The 20,680-nt window shown below is 39.1% G+C and overlaps 1 protein-coding gene across 3 annotated transcripts in view; it reads left to right on the top strand.

The window, feature by feature from the left end:
* LOC124718951 (aminopeptidase Ey-like) overlaps positions 1–20,680 on the top strand; it is a 273,185-nt gene that overhangs the window by 62,003 nt on the left and 190,502 nt on the right. For all 3 annotated transcript variants that reach the window (XM_047244618.1, XM_047244617.1, XM_047244619.1), the window contains exon 4: positions 18,864–19,079. In XM_047244618.1, coding sequence (XP_047100574.1) covers positions 18,864–19,079 — 216 coding nt within the window. The remainder of the gene's footprint in view (positions 1–18,863; positions 19,080–20,680) is intronic.

The raw sequence follows: 20,680 nt of genomic DNA, 5'->3' as shown, positions 1-20,680 counted from the left end.
TTTCGGCACTAATAATCTTTTTCCCTTTTACGTTCATGTGGAGACCATGTCTTGTGAAGTGCTCTCTTTGAACACTGTTTATCTCTACGAAAGTCGTATTCTGGAAACCTCTACATATTTTCTCAAATAGCCTGTTTGCTGTAACAATCTCGATGTTTACGCACGAGTTTTCCATCAGATCGTGCCTCCTGGGGATGTTAACAATGTAGAAATGCACTCGGGGCATCCTTTTGATTGTTTCCTTTAGGATTCTCGTTGCACGCAAAGTTTCATTTTAGTAAACATCATTTGCGCCTCCTATTATGATGCAGCTGTTACCCGTCATTAATATGTTGTCACTGTTTTTCAGAATTTCGCGTAATGGGGCGCCTGGTTTGATGATGCCTGTTACATTAAGGTCTGGGTGATTTCTTCTCATAATTTCCGTAACTCCTCTCCCATGACTATCTGCAAAAATATATGTCTGTTGCTTGTATCCTTGCTTATGCATAACGTGGTTGTTTACTTTTTTTTCCTTACGAATATTTACCTTGTGTTTTTCTCCATTTAATCCACTTGTATATTTTTGTGTGGATAGTTTGTTCATATTTTTATCCATAGATGCACTATTAACACTTTCTTTTCTTGCGTTTAATTCACTTGTGTCTTTTTGAGTGATCAGTTCGTTCATATTTCTAGTTACAGTCGTACTGTTTACACTTTGTACATTTGGTTGTGCACACCTACGAATTTTATGGCTAGCATTAATGAGACCTTGTTGCCTTGACGATTCAGACAGTTCCCGTATGGTTAGTACCAAATTTTCCATTGTTTTTATATATTTTTTTTATAATGTCAAGTTCTTTTTGAAGTTCGTCATGCACGCTGTCTTCTATTCACTCGCGATCTCGCGGCCGTTACACTCTATGTCACATTTACACTGTATTTGTAAATCTTCTTGAGCATAACAGCGTGAATGGCACCATTTATGTTTAAACACGCATATTCTAACTCCATTTAGCACTGTTTCGTCACAAACAATACACTTGATTGAAATTAAGTCCTCAAAAACTGCAGAGCGGTTTAAAGTTACGTGTACACTTGCCACCATATTGATAACTTTGTATAGGTACCATTTTGCAATTGTTGACACTGCTTTTTGAAAGGCAGAGCTTATAATGTTCAGCTGTTCTGACACAGCTCATGCACTGGTTGAAGATCACATGCTTTGTTCAGCATTCTCAGCCATGGCAACCGTAGCTTAAACAATTTACGGCACAATTGGCCATCAACCTCTCCCAGGAGCAATTCCCAAATTGCTACTTTGAATTTCCAAATCAAGTTCTTCAACTCTGCTGTAGGAAGGGACCTCTCCATATTCCTTTGATGCGTTGATGCTCATTAAGAGCAGCAGCACAACTGCTGCTGTTTTGATAAAACAGCTTTTCAAGTAAAGCCATGCTCACCTTGTCCAGACCCATGTTGACTGTCTGCAACTGTAATGCCCACTGGTGCTTGAGTTTCAACCCTGTGTCCCTGTACCAGTACTGGCACCTAATGGGAGATCGTGACACTAACACTACTAACAATGTAAATCCTGCAGTGCAGAGCCTGAACATCATTCCTATAAAGTTGGGTACCCATATGGTAAATGTTTTTCCATTTACACTTGCTCATGTAGTGAAAGTTCAATTGTAACACCCACTATTGTAATAGGAATCAAAGTTTTCATTCAAAGATCGGAAGACAATTCTTGTTTGTATTTCTTTTTTATTAATTAATTATCATTCTTATTAAAACGTTTGTATTCCATTGCTTTACTTCTTAAAGACTACTAGTCCAACTACCATTTTTCAGACCTGTATTTTACAGCAAGGTTGCCACATGCCCTAGGAAGTGTATTGGAACCATTGTTGTTCATGCTGTATATTAATGATATCATGGACAATATCAATAGTAACTTTAGATCTGTATATATTTATATTTTTATTGAAGGTACAGACCATAAAATTTTATTTTCTTGTCGAGTTCTTAATTTTGGTCAATAATGGCCATCTTTAACTGTAGTACTCAGAGTTTGCCATTACTGACCAAACTAAACAATTAAAAAAAATAATAATAATAAAATAAACTGATCCTTAACTGGAAGAAAAATTCATGAATATCTTCCTGGTTCACTGGCAAAATATTGCTCTGGCTATTTTGCAGTTCGTGACTTTTACATATGTTGCAATGATATCTATAATGAAATATTGCATGCTTTACCTACTGCTGAGCCTAGGTGATCATTACATCCCATATTCTTATAATTTTTTACAGCCATGAATTAACTAATTCCAACTGTTACTTATTGATATTTTAGTCATAAAACACTCATGTTGCGAAGGCAGAGCCTTACATTTTGAACATTTAAGGCAAGTTGCCAGACTTTGCACCACTGTGAAAACGTATCAAGATCTAACTGAATATTTGCTTGGCTTTTATCAGGCAGTACTTTATCATAGGTAACTGCATCAGTTCATGAAATCATCAGGTTACTATTAATATTGTTTGAAAAGTCATTAATATGCAACATGAATGGGAAGAGTTCCAACACACAAGTCCTTGTGGCATACCTGAAGTTACTTCTACATCTATTGAGGGCACCATCCAAAATAAAACGCTGAGTATTCCTTGTCAAGAAATCCTCAGTTCAGTTACAAATTTTGGTTGATACCATGTATGATTGTACCTTTGATTATAATCATAAATGTGGTACTGAGTCAAATGTGTTTTGTAAACTGAGAAATACTGCATCTACCTGAGAGCCTTACTACGTGGCATTGCCACATAACACGCCACTGTGAACCAGTGACTATACAGTTTAACTCCTTTATTTCACAGTTGAAAATGTCAAGCACGTGCATTAAGTTGAAGAGAGAAATGCATCTTGTGGATGCAGCTTTATCTGTAAAACAATGAAATCCATTTTCAGTCTTCTGGCAGGCATGATGTGGTCTGTAAGAATTCCTCTCCTGTGCTGACCTCTTCATCTCAGAGCAACACTTGCAACTCACGCCCTCAGTTGTTTCTTAGATGTACATCAATCTCTGTCTTCCTCTACAGTTTTTACCTTTTATAGCTCCCTCTTTTTGTATCCCACTTGGAAGGTGGCATGTGGGTAGGAGCCAGAGCAGGAAAAATATGTCAGTACTGCACGTATGTAAAAGTGGTTTACTGGAGCCTGAATATATATATACAGAGTCATACATAACTTGTACAGATGAGCACAGTCTCAAGCTGAAGCTGGCCGTCTGTTCTTGACCAAATGGGCAGAATCAGGAGCAGAGCTCATAGATCTGAACAGCGCCTGCTAGAGGGCGCTGTCGTCATTGTCTGTCATAGTGCCAGCTTAACTGGCAGCTATGCCGTGGCATCTTAGCTATCAATACCACACCTCTAGTACCATGGAAGTTATTCTCTGATGTCTTAACACATGTCCTACAATCATGTCCCTTCTTCTTGCCAATGTTTTCCATGCATTCCTTTCCTTGCCAATTCTGTGGAGAACCTCCTCGTTCCATATCTTATCAGTTCCCATGATTTTCAACATCCATTTGTACCATCACATCTCATATGCATTGATTATCTCCAAACATACGTTCTCCGGAATTTCTTCCTCAAATTAAGACACATGTTTTCGGCCAGGAATGCCCTCTTTGCCTGTTAGCCTGCTTTTTATGTAATCCTTGCTTTGTCCGTCATGAGTTATTGTGTTTCGAAGGTGGCAGAATTCCTTCACTTCATCTACTTCATGATCATCAATTTACTGCTAAGTTCCTCACTATTCTCATTTCTGATACATCTCATTACCTTCAGCTTTTTTCAATTTACTGTCAGTCCTGTAATTCTCCTTCACTTTCACTGAGTATAGTAGTGTCATCAGTGAATCTTATCGTTGGTATCATTTTACCTTGAATTTTAATCCCACTCTGTAGCTTTCTTTCATTTCCACAATAGCTTCTTCAATGTATAGAAATGTATGAAAGCCATTATAGCATTAGTTTAATTGGGATCCCTCATGAAATCATACATAGCCTATGCTTATTGTCAAAAGTACAGTCATATGGGGCATCAGGTGAAATTTGTGACTGGGTTGAGGACTGTATAGTAGGGAGGACACAGCATGTTATCTTAGATGAAGAGTCATTGTCAGATATAGAAGTAAATTCTGATGTGCCCCAGGGAAGTGTGTTGGGACCTTTGGTGTTCATGTTGTATATTAATGACCCTGCAGACAATATTAGGAATAACATAAAGCTTTTTGCAGATGATGCAGTTATCTGTAATGAAGTACTATCTGAAAGAAGCTACATAAATATTCAGTTAGATCTTGATAAGACTTCAAAGTGGTGCAAAAATTGGCAACAACACCCTTTGCTCTAAATGTTCAGAAATATAAAATTTTGCACTTCACAAAAGGAAAAAAAAGGTATGTAGTATCTTATAACTATAATATCAGTGAGTCACTGTTGGAATTTGCCAATTCTTACAAATAGCTGGCTGTAACACTTTGGAAGGATATGAAATGGAATTATCACATAGGTTCAGTCATGGGTAAAGCAGGTGGTAGACTTCAGTTTATTGGTAGAATACTGGGGGAGTGCAACCAGTCAACAAAAGAGTTTACTTACAAATCACTCGTGCGACCAGTTCTAGAATGTGGGACCCATAGCAGACAGGACTAGTAGGGGACATTGAAAGCATACATAGAAGGGCAGCACAGATGGACACAGGTTTGTTTAGTCCATGGGAGAGTGTCACAGAGATACTGAAGGAACTGAACTGGCAGACTCTTGAAGACAGACATAAACTATTCTGAGAAAGTCTACTAACACAGTTTCAAGAACTGGCTTTAAATGACTACTCTAGGGATATACCACAACCTCCTATGTCTCACTCACATAGGGATCATGAGGATAAGATTAGAATAATTATTGTATGCACAGAGGCATTCAAACAATCATTCTTCCCATGCTCCACACGTGAATGGAACAGGGAGAAACCCTAATGTATCTAGTACAATGGGGTGTACCATCTGCCATGCACCTCACGATGGTTTGCAGAGTACAGATGTAAATGTAGATATATCACTTTTTAGTGTCCTGTTTAGTTACTGGTGTGAGTACTTATTGTTCATATTTTATTTTTGGATCATGTTGGTTTTTTCCCATAATAATGTATGATTTGGAGAGCAAAACTGGAAATGAATGCAGTAAACACCCTTTACAATGTATACTTGGTTGATAAGAGACAACACAGTCTGCACCAATTACTATACTGGATTATTAATGCAGTTCATTGACATCTGTTTTAGAGTTGATACCATAGCCTAGAGCAGAAATATCTCTTAAGTGAGCAATCAGATGCAAAGAACAGGTTTTAGTCATCAAAAGTGGTAGATTCATAGATCTTGTGACTTTGGTGAGGTGTAAGTTTTCATCGTAAGTGTTCTGCAGATTGTGAATTTTTTATTTATTTATTTACACATCAAGTTCCGTAGGACCAAATTGAGGAGCAAATATCCAAGGTTATGGAAAATGCCAGTATATAAAAGTAATAACAGATAAAAATAAAATGTTGACAAACCCAAAAAAAAGTCAAGCCATAAGTTTAAGTAAACACAATTAACAATGTAAAATAAGAATCAGCTTAATTTTTCAAGGAACTCCTCAACAGAAAGGAGGAGTGACCCATGAGGAAACTCTTCAATTTTGATTTGAAAAAGTCAGTGAACTGAAAATGAATAGCGTTTTTTCAAATAATGTCAACAACAAACACAGATCCTCAGGGAAAAAGAGTAATGTACTATTACTAACAGACAGCCATGTCAGGAATCTATCCAACATGCTCCGTGAGAAAAATCACGACATAGCAGTGACTAGTGTAGTGAAACCGGGAGCGGGATGTAAAAATGTTGTAGACATTAACTTTCAGATGAAATTAATGCAAGAAAATAACTTTATTGTCTGTATAATGCGTTCAAATGATGAGGCAAAAAATGAAGCAGAGGTTTGCGTGAAAACGCTACAGAATTTTTTACAAGCTAATAAATGCAGAAACACAGTAGTTGCCACACTTCCTCATAGGCATGATCTGATTTATAGTTTGTGTGTAAACAAAGAAGTTCAGAGAACAAACATTAAAATAAGGAAACTGTGTTCTCAATACGCTAAGTGTGATGTACTCGATATAAGCAAGCTGCATCAAAATCTGCACATGAAGCATGGAATGCATTTGACCTATGAAGGGAAAAGATTTGTTTGTGATCGTGTTAGTGAAATAATTAAAGAAAGACTTGTAAGGGATAGAACAATTTATCAGCTTCCTGAACATCCCTCCAACAGCGAGGAAAACAAAATAAATGAGAAAGAAGAACGAAAATACAACACTGCTGACATTCCTAATTTAAACTAGAGGTATGTGATGCTGTAAATATGATTCCCAATTACCAAATCGTGAATACGCCTGAACTAAAAATTTGTCACCATAATGTGCAATTCCTGCATAATAAGATCGATGAAATTAACGTTCTATTAACACATGAACTTAACGATATCTCCGTGTTATGCATTTCTGAGCACTGGCTTAACCCAGAATTGATCCAGAATACGAAAATAAACAAATTTGTCTTGGCTGCTTACTACTGTAGGAAAAACAGCAAGCAGGGTGGGGTAGCAATTTACACAAAGGATAACGTAGATTTTATTACGCTACCTGACTTAACTAGGGCAAATGTCGAAAAGGATTATGAAATTGCAGCTATATTCAGTTCAACCTGGTTATTGCTACAGTTTACCGATCACCATCTGGGAATTTTGAACTTTTCTTAAACAAAATGGAGTCATTGCTAAATAAAGTAAATAAAATGGGTTGTGAATTGATAATCTGTGATGACTTCAATATTGACTTCCTCACGAATAGTGGAAATAGGGAGACCATTTTGAACCTTGCAACGTCCTACAATTTAAAGGCTGAAGTAAAAGCAGCTACCCGAGTATCAGAAACTTGCCAAACAGCTCTTGATCAGTTTCTAGTCAAGAAGAGTTTACACAACACCTCACTAAAAATTTTCAATGCAGGTTTTAGTGATCATCTTGCTCAAATATTAAGCATAAAAGTACAAGGCAGTATTATTAACAACATGTCTTTCAGAACAGCATATCGAAGTTATAATCAGCATAATGTGAACTACTTCAACAACTTATTACAGAAAGAAAATTGGCTAGGAGTGTACAAAATGAACAATATAAATGAAAAATTCAACACTTTCATTGATACATTAACCCATTTCTTTGAACTTGCATTCCCACTGAAAACATTAACCATACGGGTAAACTCTAGAACAAACAGCTGGATCACAAAGGGAATAAGGGTTTCATGCCAGAAGGAAAGACTACTTCATGAAATATGTAACACAACAAATTACTCACCTGTAGTACGCGCATACTATAAAAAATACTCCAAAATATTAAGAAAAGTAATAAAAGCAGCAAAAATAATGCATAATGATGAAATCATTTATAATTCAGCTAATAAATCAAAGGCTATGTGGAGTGTTATAAAAAAATAATGTGGAGAATACAGACAACCTTGCAAAAATATAACACTATCACATAAAAATAAGAAAGTAACAAAGCCCTTAGAAGTAGCCAACACATTTAACAACTTTTTCACAGGTGTTGCTGAAAATATGTTACAATCAAACTTTAAGAGCACCCAGACAAATGAATATAAAATAGGTGCATGTAGAGGATCAATGTACATCAGTTCTGTTCCACGAGATGAAGTAGCTAAAGCAATAAAAGGACTAAAAAATTCCAAACCGGCAGGTATTGATGGTATACCTGCAACAATGTTAAAGAAGAGCACATCAAACCTAATTGAAGTACTCACACACTTATGCGACTGCTCACTTCAGGCAGGCACTTTCCCTGATGTGTTGAAAACATCAAAAGTTATTCCTGTATATAAAAAAGGGGATAAAGACAATGTAAATAACTACAGAGCCACCACAATTTCCTCCTGCATCTCTAAAGTACTGGAAAAAGTTATGTATGAGAAATTTATGAAATTTATAAATAAAAACAGCATCCTATGTAATGAACAACATGGATTCAGAAATAAGAGGTCAACGACAACTGCTGTCTATGAGTGCCTCAATTCCATCCTAAACCTGATGGACAAAATAACAGGAAACAATAGGAGTCTTTATTGACTGTCGAAAGCTTTTGACAAATTCTGGTATCAAAGCTAGAAAGATATGGTATTCGAGGTGTGTCCAACAAGTGGATCAGTTCCTTCCTGACTAACCGTATGCAGGCAGTGTGGGTCAAGCACACAAATATTGAACTAAAAACTGTATCTAATCACTTATCTGACTATAAACACATAAAATGTGGTGTACCCCAAGGATCAGTACTGGGACCCCTCCTGTTTCTTCTGTACATAAATGATCTAGCTTAAATGTTGATGCACACAAAACAATCATATTTGCAGATGACACCACGATTCTACTAAAAGGAGACGATGATGAACAGTTACAGCAGACAGTAAACATGGTCGCGAAACAACTTAGCAGCTGGGCACAGAGTAATCAGCTTGTAATAAACAGTAAGAAAACTGTTGCTCTAAAATTACACAATGTTCCTAACAAGGACATGTTTATCCCATCAGTCTCTATCAATGACGAACCAGTTGGTAACAGTACTGAAACCAAATTCTTAGGACTTTGGCTGCAGAGTAACATCAGATGGAATAAGCGTATTGAATATCTCAATGTAGAACTGAGCAAAACATGTTACCTTCTTTGTTCATTAAAATCATGCTGTAGTGAGAAAACAGTATTGAATGCATATCATGCGTACTTTCATTCTCGTCTTAGATATGGGGTCACCTTCTGGGGAAACGCTAAAACAGCTAATAGCACTTTTAAACTACAAAAAAGGGCCATTAGAATCTTGTTTGGGTGCAAGCCTAGAGACTCTTGTAAACCCCTGTTTAAGAAATTGGGTATTCCTCCATTACCATGTGTATACATTATGGAAACCCTTTTGTTCTTTAAATTAAATGTAATAGGCAAGGACTGGAGACTGCAAAAAAACTGTGATATACATGAGCACTTTACCAGACAAAACAGAAACTTACATATGACTCAAATCAGCACAGCACTGTTCCAAAAAGGTACTTTTCACATGGGAGTTAAGCTTTGTAACAAACTTCCTGAAAACATAAAAGCTATCACTGAGGTCAATGCATTTGGAAAATCTCTAAAGTCATATTTACAGCATCACTGCTTTTACTCCATTGAAGAATATTTAAATTTATGAAATGTGTTATATAAATACTTATGTGTAACGTGTATTATTGTAAGCTTAAATATGTATGCCTTGAAATGACTTTCAGCCTGTATATTTATAACTTGACTTGTCCAATGTCTTATGCATTAGCTGCTATGTAGACAACAGGACCAATAAAATACAATCTACAATCTACTGCTAAGATTTTTGAATTCTTGTGGTAGCTTATTGAAAATGGATGTAGCAGTATACTGTACATCTTTCTGCACAAGAGTTAAGGAAGTCCAATCCAAATGCATGTTGGATTTCTGCCAAGTATTAACTGAGTGAAAGCTGCTTATTCTTGGAAATAAACTGATATTGGTAACAAGAAACGACAATAAAGAATGTATATAGATAGAGTCCAATGTCAAAAAACCCGAGCAGTGAACAGGTGTCAACAAGAGGTTCGCGCAGTTACACCACTTATTGCCCGAACCGCCCGTTTATGAGACAAAAATATCCTTTTAGAATGGGAAGAGTTACCACAAAATATAATACCATATGACATAAGCGAATGAAGATAAGAAAAGTAGACTAATTTTTGTGTCGAACAGTCACTTACTTCAGATACCATTCGAATAGTAAAAATGGCAGCATTAAGTCTTTGAATAAGATCCAGAATATGGGCTTTCCACAAGAGTTTACTATCTATTTGAACACCAATAAATTTGAATTGTTCAGTTTCACTAATCATATGCCCACTCTGTGAAATTAAAACAAACCGGGTTTTGTTGAATTGTTTGTTAGAAGCTGTAAAAACTGAGTCTTACTGTGATTTAGTGTTAGTTTATTTTCTACAAGCCATGAACTTATGTCATGAACTGCACTATTTGAAACCAAGCCAGTGTCACACACAACATCCTTTACTACCAACCTAGTGTCATCAGCAGACAGAAATATTTTAGAGTTACCCGTAATACTAAAGAGCATATAAATAAAGATCCAGAGTGGCCCCAACACTGATCCCTGTGGCACCCCCCCCCCCCCCCTTCCGCCCCACCATTTGACCACATCAAACTCAGACCCCACGTCACAGCCATTCTCAGTACTGAGAGTAATGACCTTTTGCTGTCTGTTGTTAAAGTAAGAGGTGAACCAGTTGTGGTCTGCTTCCCGTATTCCGCAATGGTCCAACTTCTGGAGCAATATTTCATGATCAACACAATCAAACACATTAGTGAAATTGAAAAATATGCCTTGCATTCAAAACCTTTCGTTTAACACATCCAGTACCTCACAGAGAAAAAAGAATATAGTATTTTCAGGTGTTAAATGACTTCTAAAGCCAATCAATTATCCTTACATACACAGCCTTTTCAATAACTTTAGCAAACACTGATAGCATAGAAATAGTTCTAAAATTGTGTGCATTATCCCTTTCTCTCTTTTGATGAAGTGGCTTTACTACTGAGTGCTTTAATCATTCAGAAAACTGGCCATTCCTAAAGGAAAAATTGCAAGTATCGCTAAATACAGGGCTAACATGTGAAACACTGTACTTTAATACTCTGCTAGGCACTCTGTCATATCCAAGAATGTCCTTAGTCTTCAGTGATTTAATTATTTACTCAAGCTCCCCTTTGTCTGTATCACAGTGGAGTACAGACATCAATTTTGGAAAGGCATTTGCCAAGAGAGTTCTATGATTCCCTGTAGAAACTAAATTTTTATTTAATTTACCAGCAATGCTCAGAAAACGATAGTTAAATGCTGTACATATATCTTATTCATCAGTAACAGAAATATTTTTACTATGAACTAACTTTAAGTTGTCAATCTTGTGCTGCTGACCAGACACTTCCTTCATAACTGACCATATGGTTTTAATTTTATCCTGTGAATTAGCTATTCTATTTGTGTACCACATACTCTTTGCCTTCCTAATAACATTTTTAAGCACCTTACAGTACTGTTTGTAATGGGCTACTGCTGCTTGATTCTTCTAACATTTTGATATAATTTCCACTTTGTTCTACATGATATCCTTATATCCCTAATCACCCACCCAGGCTGCCTTTTACTGTTAGTATCCTGTTTAGAGCATTCTAATGGAAAACAACTCTCAAAGAGCATGGGAAATGTGTTAAGGAAAGCATTATATTTGTCATCTTTGTTATCGGCACTATAAATGTCCTGCCACTCGTGTTCCTTGATGAGATTTAAAAAACTCTCTATTGCCACTGGATTAACTATCCTACATAGTTTGTAGTTATATGTGACATTTGTTTGAGTACAAAAGCCTTTTAGTGTTAAAATTTGTGCATCATGGTCTAAAAGGACTTTTTTACTAACAGAATGTCCATCTAGTAATAAAGAATGAATAAAAATATTGTCTATGCCTGTGCTACTGTTCCCCTGTATGGTAGTTGTAAAAACAATCTGCATCAGACCATATGAATTTAGGAGATGTACCAACATCCTTTTTCTTGCACAATCATATACAAAATTAATATTGAAGTCATAACATATAACTAATTTCTGGTACTTCATATAAAGTGAATCAAAAACCCTCTCTAGCTTGAGCAGAAATGCTCTGAAGTCAGAGTTAGGAGACCTATAAGCAACAAAAATTAGAAGTTTAGTTTCACTAAATTCAACTGCCCCTGCACAACATTCAAATGCCATGACGTCTCTAGTCTTATGCGTTAATCTGTCTAAACTCTGTGCTCTCTGTTCGGGCTGAGATGACCTTGTGATACTGATTGGCTGCCATGTTGTCCTCTGCCACGAGGCATCACTCAGATGTGGTATGTGTTGCGGCGTAGCAAGACAGCCACGCCACGGAAGTAGCCGAAAGGCACGCGTTTAGCTCACGCAGGCAAGAGATAGGTCTGTAACAGGATACGTAATGAATGCTATAAAGAAAAGTACGTAGCTTCTGGAATACTTAACTTTAATCCATCCTTGGTACATCGCTATTGACGATATAAGTGAGACTCCATAGATACATGCAATGTTACTAATGGCGCCTTGCTAGGTCGTAGCCATTGACTTAGCTGAAGGCTATTCTAACTATTGGCTCGGCTAATGAGCAATGCTTCATCCATGTAGTCGCTAGCAAAGTCGTCCGTACACTGGGACGAGTGCTAGTCAGTCTCTCGAGACCTGCCTTGTGGTGGTGCTCGGTCTGCGATCCCTGACAGTGGCGACACGCGGGTCCGACATGTACTAATGGACCACGGCCGATTTAAAGCTACCACCTAGCAAGTGTGGTGTCTGGCGGTGACACCACATTCCTCCCCCGCAAATCGGCGAACGGTCATGTTATAAGGCTTCCGCCCTCCGTGGGGAGGACCCCATGTTGACGTATGTGATGAGGTGGGGAGCCTAACAATAGGCGAGGCTGTGCCACCTGCACCCGGCCATTCGGTCTGAGGGGATCTAGGAAACGCCTGAAAACCTAGTCCAGGGTGCATGTCAACATGCGGTGTATGCGCCCGTAAAGAGACAGGAGGGGCCGAAGGGTCGACCTCCATTGCGTCGGGGTACCCGACGCACGATGACGTCATGTGGTCCGGAGCGGGCAAGAGTTCCATGGCGGAGGACAGCTGGTCACGGGAAGCGATCGGGGGCGCGTGACCCAGGGAGGCGCTTGGCAGCTGCAGCGAAGCGTCCACTGCGGGTGGCGCCAGCTGGAGGACAGGCGGCGGCGGCGGAGGCGGCAGCGGCGTGTCGCCATGGGGCAAAATGGAAGGCATCGTCGGTAACACCTGGGGATGAGGCGAGCCAGTAGATGGGTCCCCAGGGCGCTGACCGGACGGCACCGTCACTGAAAGCAGACGGGGAGCGGCAGAACCCGTGCGACGACAGAGGCGCAGCTGATTGAGATGCCGACGCACCTCACCAGAGGCCCCCAAAACCAAACACACCGCGCGGCCGAGGCAGCGAAGAATGCACCCTGCGAGCCAACGCCGTGAACCGCGATACTTGCGATAGAATACAACGTCGCCTGGAGCGAAAGCAGGAGTCTGCCGCTGCACAGGAACCTGATGCGGCGGATGCAGCAAAGACATCAAGGTTCGATGAGGACGACCGTGGAGCAACTCAGCCGGCGAGCGACCATCTCGGGGCTGAGAGCAATGCTTCGTCCATGTAGTCGCTAGCAAAGTCGTCCGTACACTGGGGCGAGTGCTAGTCAGTCTCTCGAGACCTGCCTTGTGGTGGCACTCGGTCTGCAATCCCTGACAGTGGCGACACGCAGGTCCGACATGTACTAATGGACCGCGGCCGATTTAAAGCTACCACCTAGCAAGTGTGGTGTCTGGAGGTGACACCACAGTATGGAGCAACACGGGGTCTACAAACTGTTTTCCTGGCCATTGTCAACTTTCCAGCCTTCAGCACTGCTACTCCTCATTCATCCAGGTTCTCAGCTGGCATTAAGAGGCTGAATGGGTCCCATTCCAGTCTGTTTACCGAAGAAAAACACCCATGAGTGTTGAGAACTGAACCCAGGTTTAGCAGGCATAAAACATCATCCAAAATTGTACTGAATGCTTTCTCAGAAAATTATTTTAGACAATTAGTTCATGAGCCCACTCAAAGCATAAATGGTTTGCGAAAGCGTACTTGACCTTTTAGCAACAAGCAATATAGCTCGTATTTCAATGCGAGATACTTTTAATAATTTCCACAATGAAATTCTGTCTCGAAATCTGGAAGAAAACCCAAAGTGATTCTGGTCATACATTAAGCACACCAGTGGCAAGATGCAATCGATACCTTCACTGCCCGATAACAATGGTGAAGTCGCTGATGACAGTGCCACTAAAGCAGAAATATTAAACATGGTTTTCCGAAACTCCTTCACCAAAGAAGACGAAGTAAATATTCCTGAATTCCAATCAAGAACAATTGCCAAGATGAGAAACATAGAAGTAGATACCCTCGGAGTAACGAAGCAGCTTAAATCACTTAATAAAGGCAAGGCCTCTGGTCCAGATTCTATACCAGTCAGGCTCCTCTCAGAGTATGCTGATAAAATAGCTCCATATTTTTATTTTCCTTAGATAGAAAAATAGATTTATTCATCTTCTAGCATACAATTTCACATCATTGTCAGTTTGATGTATTGGAGACATATCTGGACGTTCACATTATTTTATGTACATTTCTGAGACATTGCTACATAGTTATGTACAACAGTTTCCAGTATACAAAATTAAATGTATAATTTCCTTGTTCAACTGTAACACTGTCCTCAAAGAATTTTTGGGTAAAATAGTAATGTTTCTACCAGGCGGGTATAGAGTAATCTTTTCGGTGAACCTGACTCCATGTTAAATATGTTACTGCCTTTTATTTTATTGTAAATTTTTAAGAGTTAAAAGTATGTTAATTTTTATATAAAAGCAATAATACTTTGTATACTTAAAGGGAAGGAATAGATAGTATCTTTAGATTTTTAACAGTGGTCGACATGATGCCAGTTGTTTGGCAACACGCGCCACACGTGTTCCTAATATTTTTTATTTTATTTTTTTATTTTTTAGTAATAAGAGTCTCATGACATTTGCTGAATTTCCCCAGAAGATTATGCCATAGCGAATGACTGAATCGAAGTGAGAGTGATAGACTGTTCTTATGATGTCTACACTTTTGGCACCTGACAAAATATGCATTGCAAAAGCTAGGCTGTTAAGTTTGTTTGCTAAACAGTCTGTGTACACCTTCCAATTGAAATTTTTGTCAAAATTTAGGCCTACTAACTCCATGTGATTTGCTTCTGTGATACCAAGATCATTTAAAGTTACTTTTATTTATCTTCTTCCTAATGCTTCAGCTTGAAATTGCATCATTTTGCTTTTAGTTACGTTTAGTTTAAATCCATTTTGATGGAACAAAGATTCAAGTTTCTCTAAAGTATTTATAACATTTTCTGGAATTCTTTCAAGCACCTCATTTTCAATTGGAACTAATGTCTTGTCAGCAAATAAAACTGAATCAGCATCAGCAGTAAGCAATGGGGTATTTATGTAGAAAAGGGACAGGTAGTAACACAGTTTTGTCATGTCATAAGAAAAGATAGCCATCACTGTTTTTTAAGTTTGATATTGCACTTATTCATAATGCTGGGTGATGATTTTCATAAATTACTCTGCAGCAGCATGAGAGGTAATGTGTTTCTACTATTACAGTGCCTTTGAAAAAATAAAAAAATCGTACATTTTGAAACTAACACCTGTAGAAAATCTGCAATTTATTCTGTATCCTTGTCTTGTTTTTTCCTGGTTTTCTTCATTTTTCTCTCCTTTATAAGCATTCTCAACATTTTAACAAATTTACACTGAGATGATGAAGGTTGTGAGATAGAGATATGCACATACACAAATGGCAATAATATTGTGTACTCAAGGTATGAAAGAGCAGTGCATTGGTGGAGCTGGTATTTGTATTCATGTGAGTCATTTGAAAAGGTGTCCAATGGGATTGTGGCCACACAAAGGGAATTAATAGACTTTGAACATGGAGGGGTAGTTGGAGCCAGATGCATGGGGTATTCCATTTTGGTAATCTTTAGGGAATTCAATATTCTGAAATACACAAGGTCAAGAGTGTGCCGAAAACACCGGCTTAGGGCCTTAAGGAGCGAGAACAGCGGCATTTGCATAGAGTTGTCAGTGCTAACAGAGAAGCAGCGCTGCATGAATTAACCTCAGGAATCAATGTTGGGTGTACAATGAATATATATGTTAGGACAGTGTGGCGAAATTTGGCTATGGGAGCAGGTGACCGACACATGTTCCTTTGTTAACAGCGTGACATCTGCAACACCTCTCTTGGGCTCATGATTGTATTGGTTTGGACCCTAGACAGCTGGAAAACTTTGGCCTGGTCATATGAGTCCCGATTTCAGTTGGTAGGGTTAGTGTGTGGTGCAGACCCCATCAAGCTGTGGACGCAAGTTGTCTACGAGGTACTGTGCAAGCTAGTGGTGGCTCCATAATGGTGTGGGCTGTGTTCACATGGAATGGGCTGGGTCCTCTGGGTGTTTGGCTACTTGAATTGTTTGCAACTGGTTTTGGGAACATTCTGGACAAATTGAATAAATGATTTGGCCAACCAGACCACTCAACATGAATCCCATCGAACATTTCGGAGACATAATTGAGAGGTCAGTTTGTGCACAAATTCCTGCACAGGGAACACTTCCGCAATTATGGGCAGCTGTAGAGGCAGTATGTCTCAGAATTTCTGTAGGAAACTTCTGGTGACTATTTGAGTTCGTGCCAAGTTAAGCTGCACCACTGTGCCAGGCAAAAGGAGATCATAAACAATATTAGGAGGTGTCCCATGACTTTTGTTACCTCAGTGTATTTGTTGTTTTTCTTACCTAGCTCTGAACTGAAATTGTAATGATGTGGAACAAGCATTTTACGTTCACATTGCAAATGAATTTGCACATATGGTTACATTTTGAACATGGTCTGGATTGGGTCCTCTGGATATTCAGTTACTTGGAGACCATTCGAGTCATTAATGGATGTACTGTTCCCGAACAATGGTCAAGTTTTTTTGGAAGGTTTGTGAGATGGCCTTCCAGAAGTAAAGCAGTGAGTGCTGGATATGAGTTGGGACAGATGTCTGAGGTTTGAGTCCTGACCAGGCACACAAATTTAATCTGCTAAGAAGTTTCAATTTAGATTATGTTCTTGGGACATCAGTCTTAGCTACTGTGTTACTGTTATAGAAGTGATACTCTCTTGACCTAAGACATCGAAGTTGAGAGGCTGTTTCTTTGAATTATGTTGTGCAATAGTATAAACTTTAGGCAAGAGACCTTGATGTTCTACGACTGTTTGCATATTGCATTCAAATTGGCTAATACCCCCTCATTCTGAAAATTGGGATGGCTATGAACCACATGAACAGTGTGTCTACTTTTACTAATTTCTACAGCTACCATGTTCTTCCACCCCTCTCAGCTGAGATGTTTAAGGTGTGGGCCATGACATGTCAACAGGTACACTATACATTAGATAGGGATAATATTCTCCTGACTAAACCTATCCTTAATATTACAGATAAGTCTTGTACGCAGGTCAGAAACATTTTGATATCCCCCAGTTTGAATTATCAAAAATCTAAGTAACTTGTGGGCTATACTTGTTTCCAGGTGAATATTTTAAAGGAGTTGAATAAAAAAATAATTTAAAAATCAACAACTTTTTGCTCGAACAGTCCACAGGTGCACTGCTGGTCCATAGTGTCTGACGGGCACAATATTTCGGTGATCAGACATGTCGCCATCGTCAGGTGCACTGACAAACTGAGCTCCTGAGGGGGGGTGACCATCTTAAATCCCCTCCCCCTGTGAGGCATTCTCTCCGCAGTCTACGCCCGTGGCCGTGTGTCAGCGGTCACTGAGATGTTGGAGTCAGCGACCGCCGATGCGCGGCCGTGGCCTCTGACTGTGGAGAGAATGCCTCGCAGGGGGAGGGGATTTAAGATGGCTGCCCACCCTCAGGAGCTCAGTTTGTCAGCACAGTTCATGGTGGTGACATATTTGATCACCAAAATGTTGTGCTCGTTGGACTCTACGGACCGGCGGTACACCCATGGACTGTTTGAGCAAGAAATACGCTGGGAGAAACTGAAGAATCACAACAACTTTTTGGTTTGCTAGCAACATTGTTAGAAACTAGCTTAAAATAAAAAATGGGTATTAATGAAAGAAGCACATAGCCTGTTTTTGAAACATGATTTTGTTTAAGGAAGAAAAAACTGAGGACAATATCAATAAATGCAATGTAAAAAGTTGGAACGACTGTTTATTCGCTTTGCAACCACATAATTCTGGAAACATTATTCTACACTGGTATTAAGTTAGCCAAATTAACAATGTTAATATGACCTAGTTGTTAACACTGAGACATGCTGGCTCCTGTTTACCATTCTTAATTGCATGTTGTTGTATCAAAAACACAGAAAATGTTTTGCGGTTTTGTTCCGTGTATTATGATTGTAACAGTGATTACACTGTGGGCTGCACGAAATTTGTCCACAGGACATGTGTGACTTGAGAGTTGCAGGTTGATGACCAACACTGTATATTGTTCTGAAGCATACCCAGAGCCTTTTTCTAAATGTAACATTTTTGTTGTGAAAAAATGCTGTTGTATGGTGACTCTTCAGTAAAGAGGTTTCATAATGATCCGTTTTTGTACAATTTGATTTAAAAAATGTCATTTGATGGCACATTGTACAAAAGTATAGTTGCCTAAATTTCTTTTCTGAGGGAATAAAAACATTGAGATTAATATGAGAAAAGTACTAATACTCTAGGATAGAATATTCAAAATTAAATTTGTTTTTGAAAATAAATTTTATGGACCACATAAATTCCATTGCCAAATGTATCCGTCCAATGTTCTAAGTCAGCTGTAAGCTGCCTTCAGTATTGTTCACATTTTCCTTATTCTTCTCTTCAGCCACCCACTCATTCCCTCACATTCTCAGATTTGCTTTACGTGTAGAGCCTAACTTTTGAATTGCACCACACAGGCAGACTACAGAGGCTGGCAACAGTGGCAGGTCTGAAGCACTGGCAGTGGTAGACCAGTGGGCAGACCCTGTACAGGAAACATACACTGTGCGTGTGTCTCCAGCCCTGCAGCCGGGGGCCCGCTATGTACTGTCGGTGCCATTCCGAGGACTGTTGCAGGAGGCGACACTAACAGGCTTTTACCGCACTTCCTACATGGAGGATGGACGCACCAAGTAAGTCTTCAGCTTGTTGGCTACATTTCACTGAGCACACTGTGTAATAATCTGAATTTCAGCACCTTTCCTTCCTATAACAAAACACTTACTCAGTTAACTAACTCATAAATTAAATACACCACTACATAGCGTAAACTGAAAGAAAACTGACATGAATAATTGATTATTTCTGGTATATTACAGTTTTCTGTATTGTCACAATGTTTGCAGAAAAATAAAAAATAAAATGTTCAAATGTGTGTGAAATCTTATGGGACTTAACTGCTAAGGTCATCACTCCCTAAGCTTACACACTGCTTAACCTAAATTATCCTGAGCACAAACACACACACCCATGCTCAAGGGAGGACTCGAACCTCCGCTGGGACCAGCTGCACAGCCTGCGACTGCAGCACCTTAGACTGCTCGGGTAATCCCGCGTGGCACAAAAAAATAAATAACAGGATAGTTATAATGGTGCATACTAAATCCTTAGAAATTACCCAAACAAAGTGGAGCCAACTTGACCATTACATGTGTGATACCCAATCTCTACAGGGTGAATCACCTAAAACTTGCACCGCAGATATTGTGGAAATGGGAAACGCTACCGATGTGTAGTTTTCACACAGTCAATTGATAGTCAGGGGCTTGTATTGTTAGCCAATAAACAGATTCTAATAATACTTAGACAGTGTATTTTTTGTGCAAACATATGCATTTTAAATGGAATAATCTCTACTGACACTAACAAGCTAAAAGTATGATAATTTGAATATCGGTGATGTTTGTTGCAGGATTCTAGTGTGAATCATTTATGACACATTGTATTTTGAAAAGTTTCTACATTGAAACTTGTTTGTCCCATTCAACCTGCGCAATTGCTAAGTATGATATTGTTATGTTTGCTTAGTGTGCTTGTATGTTCCTTGAGTATCCTGTGGCTTGCTAGTCAGTTAGTGTGTGACATTCCAAGCTGTAGGTCGTGAGTGGACAATGGGCTTTACCAATGCAGAAAAAGCTGATATGCTCGCGATGTATGCAGAGTAATGGGAGAGTGCAGTTCATTCTTGTACAGTGTATGTGGTAAGATATGCCAATAGATGTTAACCAACTTGGGGATTATTTATCAATCTCTTCAACCAGTTACGTGGAAATAGTAGTGTAATACCTATGCAACATAACAGAAGGAAACAAATGATGACAGAAGAGGGGGAGGGTGGGGAATTAATGTTCTTCCAGCTGTTACAGTTGATTTCCGTGTTAGCTTCCGATCACACAAAGAAGTGGTGTGAGTCAGCCCAATTTCCTATGCATTCTCCATTGGCAGAAGTTCCATCCTTATCACATGCTTACTCCATCAAGGACTCCAAGAAACAATTATGAGAATTGTGTTAACTTCTGCACATGGGTATTAAGACAGGATCCAGATGCATCATGTATCTTGTTTAGTGCAGAAGCCACATTTATCAATCACGGCCAGCTTAGCAGCTAAAACTTGCACTATTGGTCTGTTGACAATCCCCGTTGGCTTCGTCAGGAGGAACATCAGCATCCGTGGAGCGTAAACATGTGGTGTTGGATAGAGAGCTGTTTCATGCCTACAGACTTTTTTTCTG

The sequence above is a fragment of the Schistocerca piceifrons genome, chromosome 10 (assembly GCF_021461385.2).
Source record: "Schistocerca piceifrons isolate TAMUIC-IGC-003096 chromosome 10, iqSchPice1.1, whole genome shotgun sequence".
NCBI lineage: Eukaryota > Metazoa > Arthropoda > Insecta > Orthoptera > Acrididae > Schistocerca > Schistocerca piceifrons.
Note: the sequence above shows the minus strand (reverse complement) of the source record. Positions and strands in the feature narration are given on the sequence as shown.